Source organism: Pagrus pagrus (genome assembly GCF_965226575.1).
Source record: "Pagrus pagrus genome assembly, chromosome: 22".
NCBI lineage: Eukaryota > Metazoa > Chordata > Actinopteri > Spariformes > Sparidae > Pagrus > Pagrus pagrus.
In genome coordinates this window covers 20,895,937-20,909,844 of record NC_140204.1, presented here as the reverse complement: position 1 = coordinate 20,909,844, position 13,908 = coordinate 20,895,937, and the positions used below count along the sequence as shown (strand labels likewise).

The following is a 13,908-nucleotide window of genomic DNA, read 5'->3' as shown; positions in this document are numbered from 1 at the left end:
CATTGGCCAAAACGGAGCCTGGAAGCTTTTGCATTGATTTGATGATTGCTCTGATATTAAGGACTTGATATTATATATATAACCATGCTAGGCATTGTTTTATATTTGGGGGTTATTAAATGTTTATATACACGTATCTGCCTAGCTATAAATGTTTATAAATACTAAATAATATTTCTTTTTTAAAAACATACATATTAAATTAATAACACTATGGTAATAAATGGTACATTGATAGTCAGGGCATGATTAAACTTGAATGAATAACTTTTTCACCGTTAACAAACATTGAAATGCTTTACAAACCATTTATTAAGCAACTGTAATGGTTTATAAACATCATTGAACTTACAATTGCGTAATTATTGGTTTATGAATCTTTTCAGTGCTTGTTAACAGTGACATAACTACTGTATCAATTATAAATAAGCCATTTATCAATGGTGGTTATTAAGTGCTAACTTTACATCATTTTATATGACGTGCATGTTCATAACAACGCAGTATTTAACCACGGAATCATGACTGTAGGTTGAGAGATACATTTCAGTAAAAAGAAAGAAAAAAAGGAGAAGAAAAAGCTAATTTTGATGAGATACCATCTTATTTCTGAGTGCAGCTTTGTCATATCTGAAAAACGAAAATCGCTCCATCACTAACAGAAAACATGTAATTGATAAACTGCTCCAAATCAATATAAATAATGTATTTGTGTGTGTTATCTTTGACTGAAAGCTTTGTCATCTTCCTCCAGTTCCTCCTCCTCACAGGCGTTTTAACAAATCATTGACCCAGTTAATTTGCATTACAATCGACACGAATTAAGCAATATGATATTCAGCGCCTTCATCGCTTCTCACAATCGATTCAAAATACCAAATAAATGAACGCACTGCGTAACGTGAGGGTTTTCAGATAATGAAATGCAGCTCTGTCACTGCTAGTGTTCCCTCACAATGCAGTTTGTTTACACAACTGGCTTGTAGTCCAACATCAGCAGCACGCTGCTCATCAGAGTGGGTGTTTTCCTTCTCAAGTACTACAGTTCCCACACGTGCCGCACTACCGTGGCAGTGGCGCTGTCAGCCCGAGGATGCTGCGTTCAGGAGCAGTCTGCTGGATGCTGAAGCAGAGCAGAGACAAGGTGCCCGCTGTTACTCAGCGTAAGAGAGAAAGCGTTGCGTTGTTTCTTTCAAAGTCAAAGCATAAAGGTTGGGGAATTGAATAATAAGAATACAGGCTATTGTTTACAGAACGAAATTGTATAAACATACCATTGAATGTAACACTACTGTCTTTCTTTCTCTAAACATCTGGATTTGAAACAGATTTATGATTTCTGCCATAAATTGCCTCAGGTAGCCTAACAGATGCATATGGACACAGTGGATTCAGATCACTTTTTACAAAGCAGCATATTCTTTTCAGTTGTGCATTCACTATTTTGGAGCTATGTAAATTAAAAGCACGGACACACAGGATTGTGTAATTGTGTATTATTGTACACCTGCTGCACAAAATCACTTTTGGGCGAAATTAAATGATGTGATCAAGGCGGGACCAACCAACTGACCCCAAAACAAAGGTTTTAAAAAGCAGTCCACTCTCCAGTCTAGCATCCCACTCCTGTAACACTGGACAGCTTGAAAACAAATGACCAAAGTTGGTTCAGCAGAACTAGAGATATCACCTTTTGTATTCCACACATCCGACTTCTTTTCCAAAACCCCATCGTCTAAATTACCCACAAGAGTTGCCCTCTAATCAATTCCCTTTTATTTAGCACACCCAGGGGACAATGAATTCTTCCCCAAATTTTAATTATACGGCCTGTTATTTTATTTTTACTTTACAGTCTTAAATATATTAAATAAATGTAACTGACTTGCTGATGTTCAGACCTAACTTGCTTGAGTCATATACTGTTTTAATTAGTTAAACAACAGATATATTGAACTGTTCTGGATTTTGCTGCTCAACTGTCTGTAATATCCTCAGACAACTCCACTTCACGAATTATGATTATTCGCCCACCTGTCAGAAATACTTTTATTTTGAAATGCCGCACCGGAAACTCTATATAAGCTCCCATCTCGCTTGACTCCAGTCGCGTCTCTCCACCGTGCGCCCACACCCAACCTGCACTGTGTCCCGTACGGCGAGGCGGCGCAGCCCTGCAGTGTATGCGGGACATTGTCTTCTCAGTGCGGCTGTGTCGGGAGATCTGCGCGGCCTCAGCTGCCAGGGACAACCGGGCTCTGTGCAGCACCAACCCCCTCTGCCTTATTAACATTTCCCTGCATTCATTCTGCTTGCTGACACTGAGGCTCGGGCTCTCTGCGGCTGCTCGCATCATCCATGTATTGTCAATGTGGATAGTGGCTTGTTTACTGTGCAGCATCTGACTGGAGAAGACGTCCGAGTGGTACCATGAGCAGCACTGGTAAGACCATTTCATTGTAGACTGTACTGGTTTTTTCCTCTTGAACTGGGTCAGGTCTTGTTTATAGGACAAGGAGCAATCAGAGTAACATACGTTTCATCTCCCTGTGGAGGTGTGTTGATCAGCACTGAGTGTGTGTTTGCTCTGTCCTATTTGTCACACTGCTTTGGCATCAAAATAGCATTCCCCTGTGAAAAATGTGTTTACTGTGCATCTTCAAAACCAGACTACTACCCAGTTACCCTGTATCTGTTAATGCAGCCTGCAGCATCACTCTTAATATCTGGTGCCTGAGGTTGTCTGATGTGAAGACACAGTTTCAGATTTGTCTCCTGTGTAAATGAATGTCATGCAGGCTAATAAGAAAGGATGTAGAAATGCCCACAGTGGGGTTTGGTGGCCCCGTTCATCATGTTGCTCTGCAGTCACTGCTGGTTTAAAGGGGCACGGCTGCTGTCTACAGCAGGCCTGACTCCTGCAGGCTGCTGTCACACCTGGCTTTGTCCCCCTGAGGAGGAGTCGACAAATGTAACACGAGGCTGGTCTTCATTTGAAAACAATGTACTGTCCTGCAGCTACAACGCTGCACTGTTTGTTTTTACATATGCAAATAAATACATATAATGCTGGAGCCAACTCAAGTTCCACCCTGAGGAGAGTCCACACCAAGAACTATTGATCAGACAAGTGCTGCTTTCCAAGTTGTCAGAAATTCAGGTTTATTATGAGAAAAATTCATCACCTCAGATAAGGCTGGGCAGTATATTAATATTAGATCGTCATCCTGGTATGAGACTATAAATCATCTTTGATTGTGGATATCGTTATATGGCATAAGTATTGTCAAATCCAGGTTTTGAAGGCTGCATTACAGGAAAGTGATGTCATTTTTTGGACTTACCGGATGGTTCTACTTGTTCTAATATTTGCCTTTACCCACATATCCATGACACTGATGATTATTTATCAAAAATCTCACTGTGTTCATATTATGTGAAAATACCAATGACCAACCCTACAGTATTGTCACAATATTTATATTGAGGTATTCAGTAAAAAATAAAGTGATATTTGATTTTGTGGCTCAGTCCTAGCATTTACAAAGTGCTTTTGAGGAGATTTCAAAATATCAAGATATATATACATTGTTCATCACCATATAGAACCAATCGCAATGTTTGTTTACAATAACTTGCTGATAGATCCCCTGCCTCACGTACTATCTGACATACAGTTCCATTTTCTTTTTCATGGTGTTATTTGAACATGTAAATATCTCACTGATCTGAAATACATTTTTGATCATTTATTGTTCATTAATAACAACACTTTCATTAACGTTAGGTTGGAAACCTAATTTAGCTCTTGGGTCACAGACAAAGAAAAAAAAGACTTCTTTATTTTACCCAAAACAGTTTGTCCAACCTAAGGTTTCAAAGATGCCAGCACAGTATGAACGTCACATAGGTCAGCACACCCTGTTTGAATATATATCTCTGAACATTAGAGTTACAGTGAAATGACAACAGAAATAAACAAGTTTGCCGATGTTGCGTAGTTCAACCACCAGTCGTCTACCACAAATGACTATTGGTATTTATATTTTAGGTCATATTGCCAAGCCCTACCTTAGAGAATGAATTTTTAAGTATAAAGGTAAAGGGCCTAAACTACAGTATTTGTAGCCTCCTTAGCACGCCTCAGTACTAAAATTTAGCATCCACAACTGCATTACATTGTACTTATTAGAGCACACTAAATGGATAAACATGAACTTTTAAAAATGAACTTTTAAATCTGAGTTAGGGTAGAAATGTCAGTAAAAATGTCAACAAACCAATGGCAAAATGGCTCCATAGCCACCATGATGGTTGATACTGATATGAACTGTAATCCACTCTATTCAGCTAATTAAACATTAGCTATATACTGTTTCTTTGTATCTGGTTGCAGTCGTTTTCTAGTAAGCACAAATGCATAGTATGAACATATTTTAGCCAATTTAGCATTATTATCTAGTGTGACCACAAGGATATTGTATCAATGGGGGTAACTATCTTGAATGCGGCTTTTCAGTTCTTCCTCTTGTCCCGACACTGTGTGATAGCAGCATAGCAGTTACTCTTGCACAGAGCACACAGGTTAGGCTATGGGAGAGGAAATCTCCTATATCTCCTATAAAATTAGAAACTGAAATATTCTAGCACTCAGATCTAGCCCTGAGAACAGAAAGTATGGATGGCCCTTGGTTTTAATGAGGAGGCCCATGAATGCTCTGCAGCACTGCCCGAGCTGTTAATGAGAGTGCTGCAGTTCGTCAGGGAGTCGAGACAGGAGAAATTAATTAGCACACTGCTGTAAACTGCAAGCAAAAGAGACAAACATTGTTTGTCTGGGACTTTGTCTCTCTACTTGGTGATGCCTACTAAATGTTTGACCTTTTAACTCTTGAAAATGTTGGCTGGATGTATGAGAGGATGAGCAGAACATTCTTTACGTGTTTGTGATGACAGCTAGCCACCTCATGTAGGGACACATTGTCCCTAAAAACAGTACCAGGTGTGTGTACAGAGAGAGATTCAGTGGGATTTCAGTATAGCTGTCTGACTAGAACTTGATTTTGAAGACGTGGGCATCAGCCCAAATAGAGGGAATCTCTGAATGACCACTGATACAGTGGTGGTTCACATGAAGAGTGTGTCACTTTAAGGGCAGTAGTACTTCAATTGAATGTTCCATCCATGTGGTCCACGCCCTGTGAACAAAAGTAAACAGTTTGCTTTGGTGATTGGTCATCTTGTTAGGTCAAGGATTTGTGTTTTGGGATTGTTACTTTTTATTGGTTTCAGTTTGAAGGGGGACACGAGAATGAACTTTAGATTCCTGACCATCACTTTCCTGTGTCTGTTTTTCCTGATCCATCCCAATCCTAACTACACAATATAATGTTTACAGACAGGTTACCCCGTGACCACAGCCCTCAGTTAAGATCGTGTTTTATTAGATCTGCTTCTTTCTTTGAGAAAAACAAATAAAATATCTGTATTTACAGGTGTCTTTGTGTGATTGTGTAGTGCCAACCATTGTTTACCTAATCAAACCGCAGGAGTGGTGTGCCCGGGTTTAAATAAACCCCTCAGAATAGGCTTGGCATGAACACACCCTGAGAGACAATTTCAGTTGTATAATCACGTTACAGGCCAGTTTGCCTTCTTTCAATTCTAGAAAAATAAAATGTTATCTCGTATTTATCAATTTCTGAGACCTGTTCGCCATCAAAAAGTTATGGCGTAGCATTAGATGAGATTAGTAACTGGGTTTGTGTTCAGTTCCCAGGGTTAGGGTTAGTCTTCTCCACACTTTAAATAAAAAGTCTGGCTGAACCCATTATCATCCTAGTATAGCAAAAAAAAAAAAAAAAGCTTTGGCTTTGTATTTCCTAAAACCAATCACAATGTTAGAATGATATGGAATACATTTCCAGTACTTTTGGATGTCCGCCACTTCGTCATGTCCTATGGTCATCCCACTTAAACTATTGGCCACACCGCCCCCACGATTCCCGTGGTACTGCACCATTTAATAGCTATTCTTAAGCTCGCACAAATACAGATGAAATGAACGCAGAGTGCAGATCCAGGGCTTCACCCATATCCGTATTCTTATCTAACTTTGAGTATTAATGAACCCACAGTCTACTTCCCGTGAGAACCCCTTCAGCACAGGCACTATTTCTCAGGGACTAATAGGAATGGATGATCGTGGAATAGCCTGATGGCTCAGATTACTGCCACAGGTCACATGAGGAGAGGTCTGATCAATGGTGTTTCTGAGGCTGTTATCTGCCTCCTTGAGGACAGATGAGCCTAACCGTGTGAACCTACAGACTCTTGTTGTGCAGCCCTGTGGCGTTGTGAGATATGTAGCAACACGCACCAAACCTCTTTATGATCAGCACCATCAGCAGTAGCACATTGGTCTAATTGGTCCTCATCACCTTCATAATAGCACCTGTCCACTTTAATTGAATGATCCCAAATGGAAAGCTTTGTGACCCTCTTTGGCCTGAGTATTTCCTCACTCCATACAGATGTTGGTGAGTTGATCCTGAGCTAGACTTGAGATCTGAACCCAGCCCACACCCTGATCTTTACGAACTGGACTGGTACTACCACATTCAAGACCCAAATTCCAACCCAAGACGTGCCTGGTGCTATATTTAGGGCCTGAGCACGGACTCTGCGAGAACCCTACTGACACTGAAGGAGTTATTATTTGTCTTCTTCTGCAAACTCCACTGTACATAGTCAAATCTGCACCAGACTTGTTTGATAAGAGTCCCAGCCTGAAGACATCGACATGCCAATACTCTGTTACAGTCATAGTGCCATCTACTGGCAACAGGATATTGCATTATTCTATACAGCCGAACATTTTTGATGTAAATGCATGAAATATCGCAACTACATCTGCAAAAAACTAAACATTTTGAATTTGCCATTTTGAATTAATTTGCTAATATGTGGCAATTTACACAGATTGTATTTTGACAGACCCCTTCTATAGCTTTCACCCAATGGACTTAAAATTTTCACTGGCCAATCTTAGCACCTTGAGTTTTCATTGAACGGTGTGGCTGTGGCAGGTTGCCAAATATCACTGTCATATCATTTGCCATAAAACTGGAAGTTGTTGTACTTCGACTGTACATGATTGGCTCAGCACCAAACTTCACATGTTTGATAAGAGTCCCATTGTTGCTTACAGTCACAGCGTCCCCTAGTGGCAGCAGGAAATGCCATTTTTTGAATAGTGATGTCTGAATTAGCCACAGCCACCTTGGACATGCTGAGAAAACACTTCAGACTGCTGTACTGTGAAGATCGTGAGTTCTCGTTGAATGGTGTGGCTGTGGCGCCATGGCGAAGGTCAGTGATTCACCTTGAAACAGGAAGTTGATGTAACTCCGCTATACATGGCCGAATTTGCACCAAACTTTACTGATTCGATAAGGATCCCTACCTGAACTTCAAGTCGCAGCACCACTTAATGGCAACTGAAATGGAAATATGCTTTTTTCTCTTGCTACTTTACCTATATACTCCTGCTAGCAGATTGAACAAATCCACCTCACATCTGATCAGAAAATTCTTAAGGCCTTAATGACAATATATGGTGAAGATTCTGAGTTCTCATTGGACTCAAGGAATCATTGACCATTAATCAGGAAGTTGTTAGAAGTCCTGTGTAAATGGTCCAATCTTTCCAAAATTTCACATTTGATCAAAATCCCACGCAAAACACTTGTACATGTCAATTAGGAGGTATAGTCATTGCGCCTCCTACTGGAAGTAGGCTTTGTCTGACAATCATTATAGTCATTTACAGAAGTCATGGTGTGGTCTAGCCTTGACGTCTCTAAACTTAATGTGTAATTAGTCTGTTTTCTCTAGCACCACATAATAGAGAAAGTTACTTTGATGATATATAGCAAGGATGAACCGGCCTCTGCACCACCGTGCGCATTGGGGCGTGCAGCAGCCCTGATGCATGCAGGGTTGTGAAGGCTTTATATTTCTCAATTTTTACATTTGAAGATTATTGAACCCAAACCCGAAGCTCAGCCTTTGAAGTCACTGTAGAACATCTCAAAATCCTTGACCAAGAGAATAACTGGCACTGGTACCAGCTGTGAATCAGGAACTCCTGGCTAAGTACTAGCCAGTGAGCAATTAAATCCACCCATAAACACGCACGTATATGATTATCTCTTGGTAGTTGTGACACTGTTAGAGTAAGGCTGCCTCCCTGATCTGCCTCCGAATAGCACGTGTCACAAGTCATGTGTAGCAGCAGTGTGTGCTGGAGTTTTTTGCTGAGAGGAATGTGCCTTTAGGGTGTGTGTGTGTGTGTGTGTGTGTGTGTGTGTGTGTGTTTCACTGTGTGTTCACTTTCAGGTATTATATATTTGTTAACATATGAGCAGTTTGACTAAGTGTTTTTAGAAAGGAGAAGATAGAGTAAAAGAGAAAGAGCATACTGGTATATGTTTGTATGAATTTGTGAATATCTGGAGTTAGCTAAGAATGTGTGTGTGTGTGTGTGTGTGTGTGTGTGTGTGTGTGTGTGTGTGTGTGCTTATACCAAGTCCATGCTTATATTAGCGTTATATCAGTATGCTCCGTCTGGTAAAGACTACATGGGTTGGCAGTTTGATGCCGTGTATCCCTGTGCAGAATTCATGGATACCACACAAGTCGTCCCATAGAAATGTAACATTAACAGCAATAGATCATAATTAAGACTGCAACTAATTATTTGAATAATCTATTGTATACTTATCTGTTAATCATGTAATCTCTTAATCTCATTCATCAAAATCATTACATTTTCAGTGATATGCAAAATAAGACACAGAGAAAAAAAATGCGAAAAATGTAATTAACAACCTTTTGGGTATTTTTACTCAAAAGATATTTTTTCTCGAAAGATATCAGTTGTGATTTGCTACTGTGTTTTGCTTTACATTATCGATATGAAGAAAATGTTGATTGCACAGTGAAATGGCTATAGAATAATGTCAGCAGAGGTTTTTAGATTGGCTCCCCATTAACCTCCCTTTCACTCTGCAATTTGGAAATTCCTGGGGAAAATGACGCACCGACTGCAGTCAAGACCCTACTCTGAGAAAAAATCAGAAAGCGATTCTGTCTGTTCCTTACTTTGCGTCATTAAACCATGAGTTGACATTGTTTCAACTTGAAGCCAATTTCCGAATTAACAGAGACAAGAAATACATACATATGAATAACATAAAAGTCACGTTTTCCGATCAGTGAGAAGCTAAGCTGTCAATACACTGACCACGCTTTATCTGTCAAAGGTATCAGGACTTCATTCACCCTGTTCCATTTAATTTGTCCCAGTGACAGAAGGCTAAAATCAGTTTTGTATCGACATTAAGAAGAAGAAAACTCAGAAGACAACTCTGAATATACAGTGCCTTTATGATGTCTGTAGAAAATACCCTCTTGTAGGTAGGTAATTGAATGAGAAAGATGACATTAATTGGAATGGTCAGTTTATACAACCTTGCTATACTTGATTTTGCCAACATCCACTCTACAACATCTGTGCACTAATAAGTATTTTTAATGACCCATGTGAAGCGCTCCTGATGATCTAAGGGTTGTAATAAAAGCTTTAATTATAAGCATTCAGCATATTAAAATTAAAAATGTTTATAGGCAGACATTCACAGCAAACATTCTGACATGTAGGAACACATCACAGGTGTTACTAATAACATTAATGATGACTCTGGTCCCACTAAGCCATGTGGTATAATTTACAACTGGGCTGTACATGTCCAACTGCTTCTGTGGAACAGAAACTACTGTTAAAACTGAGTAAATTATTTATTTTTATTTTCAAATATTGTTTAGTCATGGTCTGACTGCAGCAGAGGTGGTCCAGCACTGCTGAATGAAATAACTGAAGGGCAGATCCAGGCAGCAGTCAGGCTGACAGCACAGCTCTTCTTACTGGGATAAATACTGGCTGACCTCACTGGTGCTCAGCCTCTACACTGGGGCTACGCGCACACAGGCACACACACACACACACACACACACACACACACACACACAGTAATTAAGTCTACAATGTGGTGTAGGCTTGTGACATTTCCCTGCAGGCTGCTGTTTTACATGGGCCTTTGATGATGGCAGGAATGGCATGTTGTTTGTCCTCTAGGGTTGGGCGATGTCTACAGCAAAACGTCGCGATGGACGAATTACGAATTTGAGGCAGCGTTCCCCCTCAGTGAGATGTTCATTTTGGCAGAAAATGCTTATTAGTTTTAGTCACATTTTAGACATTTTTATCCTTCATAGTTTTAGTCTACGACAACTCAAAACATTTTAATCCAGTTTTAGTCAAAGAAAAGTCGTTACATGTCAAAATGTGATATGTTATTATTAAATGTGTTCTGTCTGAAATGGTGAAAGCATCAAGCTGTATTTCAGAAAATAGCTAAATTAGTAGATTAATTACTGGATGTAATTATACTTGAGTCTGAACCACATAGCTAAACATTCAGCTGACTAATGGTTACCAACGGCTGTCAACCCATGTCTGCATAATTTAATTAACTCTGTGTGGGCTCCTGCTAGCATAACATACCCGAGGTAGATGGGGAAATGGGAGAGGAACTACGAGCTGGACTGTCAAACTGTACATTCCTCCGTCTGTATGTGATGTACTTTCGCTACATGTTTTGAATGATTGCTCGTGTTTCCACCCGTACATGCAAAAGACTTGTTGCACTGTGGCAACGAGCATTGTCCGCATCAATTGTCGTGAAGTATAACCACACTTTTGGATGTTTGGCTCTCTCCATCATTGCCACTCGGAGCAGGTGTGTGTGTCTCTGTCTGAGCCGGCGTTTGTATGAGAGTGACATTTAGGTGTGACAGCAGCCATCAAGGTCAAATGTGCACTTCCAGGGAGCTCTACAATACAGCACACAGAGTTATTTTACAGGCTGCATTCCAGGAGCCATAGCATGTTGATTAAATAAGTACAGCCGCATAGTTGAATTAGCTGATGTTGTAAGAGAACTGTTCATGTGATTCTTTATAGAATGGATGTAAAAAAGGAAAGGGGCTGCAATTGATATACAAATGCAACGTCATGGGGTGTGGGAGTAAAGCAGCTGAGGTAGTTGTGCACCAACAGAAATTGTTATTTTATTATTATCAAGTAATATACATTCTCTCTTTGTGTGTGTGTGTAAATTAAACATAAATTAAACCAATCAGGGTGCTATCTCCCATTGACTTTAAGAGCCAGGTGCACCGGACCTGGAGCATTTAAACAATTGCACTCGACTTCACTGAGGGACAGGTAGCTAGCTGGTCCTCCACTGCTGGACACCCTGCTGTTTTAATATCATCAACAACTCCATTTGACTAAATATGAGAAAAAATACGCTGATATTTAACTGAGGAAGAGGAGGAGCACTGCTGTACGTCCCTGTTTGTGCGCGGGTCCGTGGATCATGGGTCCGGTACTCCAGGTCTGGTGCACCTGCAAGAGTCTTGAAACAACCAATGCGCCCAGATTATCTGTTGTTTAACTAGCAAAATTGACTTGGGACACGCCTTGAATGCATTGCACCATGCGCTTTAGACCATGCAGGCAAGATTGTTGTCAACCCCTCCCATCCCAGACACAAACTTTTTGAGCCTCTCCCCTCTGGCAGGAGGCTGCAGTCCATCAGGACTCTCGCCATAAGAACAGTTTCTTCCCATCTGCAACCAGCCTCATTAACAAGGCCCGTGACCCCCACTGACACTGACCTCCCTCCCTCTCCCTTCACTTACATTACATTAATGTAAGTTTTAGTTACCAGACACTTTTATTTTGCACACTGCAATATCCATCTCTACTGTGACCTTGCACAATCCAGGTCAAACTTTTTGCACTACTGCATTATTCTGGACAGTCTTACACCTACTTTAAAATCAGTCATCCATATATTCACCATCGCTCAGCTGCACTGTTGTATTCTTTTGTTACACAATAAGTGCTAAATAATACTTTTGGAGGTATACATTGATACTAAATTCTGAGAATAGCTCATTCTATTGGCGTAACAAACACATGTCTGTGTAAGCAGGCATACTAAACATCCATTGTCACCCACATTTGGTAAAGTTGGCACAAAATGCTTTCCAGCAGGTTGGAATGTTTCATTTCAGTTACAGTATTGTCTCCACAAGCCTTTGATGTTTTTAATTACAAAAGGAAGGAAGAGGAGGAAGAAACCAGCAATAAATACAAATGCTGCAGTGCAAAAACTAAATGTCAGTACAATAGTGGACACTAAAATGACATTCTTTTTAAGACTTGTTTGGTGCATAAAAAAAATGGAAGCTTATTACTGCAACAGTCAAGAACATAAATATAAAATACAAAAATTACAATAAAAAAAACCCTATACAGTTTGTGCAACGCTCTTCATTGTGGCATGTGCGAAAGCTCACTGTATAGAGAATATGTGTCATGGGATGATAGTCAAAGATGTCAGCTAATGTAATGTTTAGAGACGGACGTCCACTGGGGGGGTTTGTTGATGGGACCAGCTGCAGATGAGAATAAAGGGCAGGGTTGTAATCCATCACTGTGGGTGGCAGGACTGGAAGTCTGGTCCTAAAAAGACAAAGTTGTTGCAGAGCAATTAGTTCAGACACATCGTTTTTGTTAGAACACAGTCCTATTGTGTTGATTTCACAGTGATACGATCAGGCTAAGATATATACAGTGTGAACACTGTAGTGTAAAACTAACAATTTATATTGTCATAGATGTCAAAAATTGTGGACTGCTGAGAAAAAAATGTGTTCATCACACATCCACATTTTTTTTACAGGACACTCAGTTTACAAAGTACAAATGAGTGAGATCTTCAGCCACTTACTTGACACTATCATTTGGTCCAATGCTTGATAAAGCAGGGTCATCCAGCTCTGCAGGCCCTGGTTGTTTCTTCAAGGGGGTGGAAGCCAGAGCTGCTCCTTTTTCATACCTGGTGCAATTCATTTCATTTTTACTAATTCAATTCAATATCCAACAGTGCCATTGCTGCAGTGAGGCCTGTCCTGTGAGAATATCCTCAAATGTATAGCGAAGTTTCCAAACTTCAGTCCTTGCCTTATCTCATAACAGTTACGGCAAGTTGTTATAAAATGATGAACTGATCGCCATTTTTTCACTCTGTCTACTGCTGTGTCCATAAATTGCAATTTACAGTCATCTGTTACAAATAAGGCAACTAATAAGTGACAGCACACTTGACCAAACTGCTGAACCTCCGACAGCCAGTCAGAATAAGACTGCTGTCTGATAATCTTCACGTACAGTATGTCGTTTGTGTATAGTTAACATTAAATATGACTTAGCTCAGTTTTAGCCACCGTAACAGGAAAACAGTCACATCATGCTAACTGGAAAGTTTTTCGCCTACAGTTTGTGTTGTCATTAGTTACACTAAAGATATGTAATTAAACAGCCAACGTTAGATGTTACTTACCAGTTCAGCTAAAGGTACAGTGGTGCCATTAGCATGTTAGCAGCAAAGAATCACCAAAGTCGTGGACACATCATCAGGAAACATGAATATTTTGTACAATCCATCTAGCAGATCAGCGGTTCCCAAACTTTTTTAGCCGCGCACCCCCTTCTATGTCCCAACCGGGTTGACGCACCCCCAATCCCCCACACCTTCAAAAAAAACAAAATGCAACAAGCTTTTTTATAGCCATATTAAAGGCGGCATGTTTAATCATGCTCAAATGACCAGAACACACATATAATAAAACAATCACGATCACAACAATGCGCTCTGGCATTTGAATTAATCTGAAACACTGTAACACAGTTTCAATATAATGCAACAAAGT

The 13,908-nt window shown here is 40.1% G+C and overlaps 1 protein-coding gene across 1 annotated transcript in view; it reads left to right on the top strand.

Moving 5' to 3' along the window:
• The first annotated feature begins 2,121 nt into the window (after positions 1-2,121).
• Positions 2,122-13,908, top strand: part of ablim2 (actin binding LIM protein family, member 2) — a 98,276-nt gene continuing 86,489 nt past the window's right edge. The window contains exon 1 of the mRNA XM_084345040.1: positions 2,122-2,443. Within this exon, the coding sequence (XP_084201166.1) occupies positions 2,431-2,443 (13 nt within the window). The 5' untranslated portion in view covers positions 2,122-2,430. The remainder of the gene's footprint in view (positions 2,444-13,908) is intronic.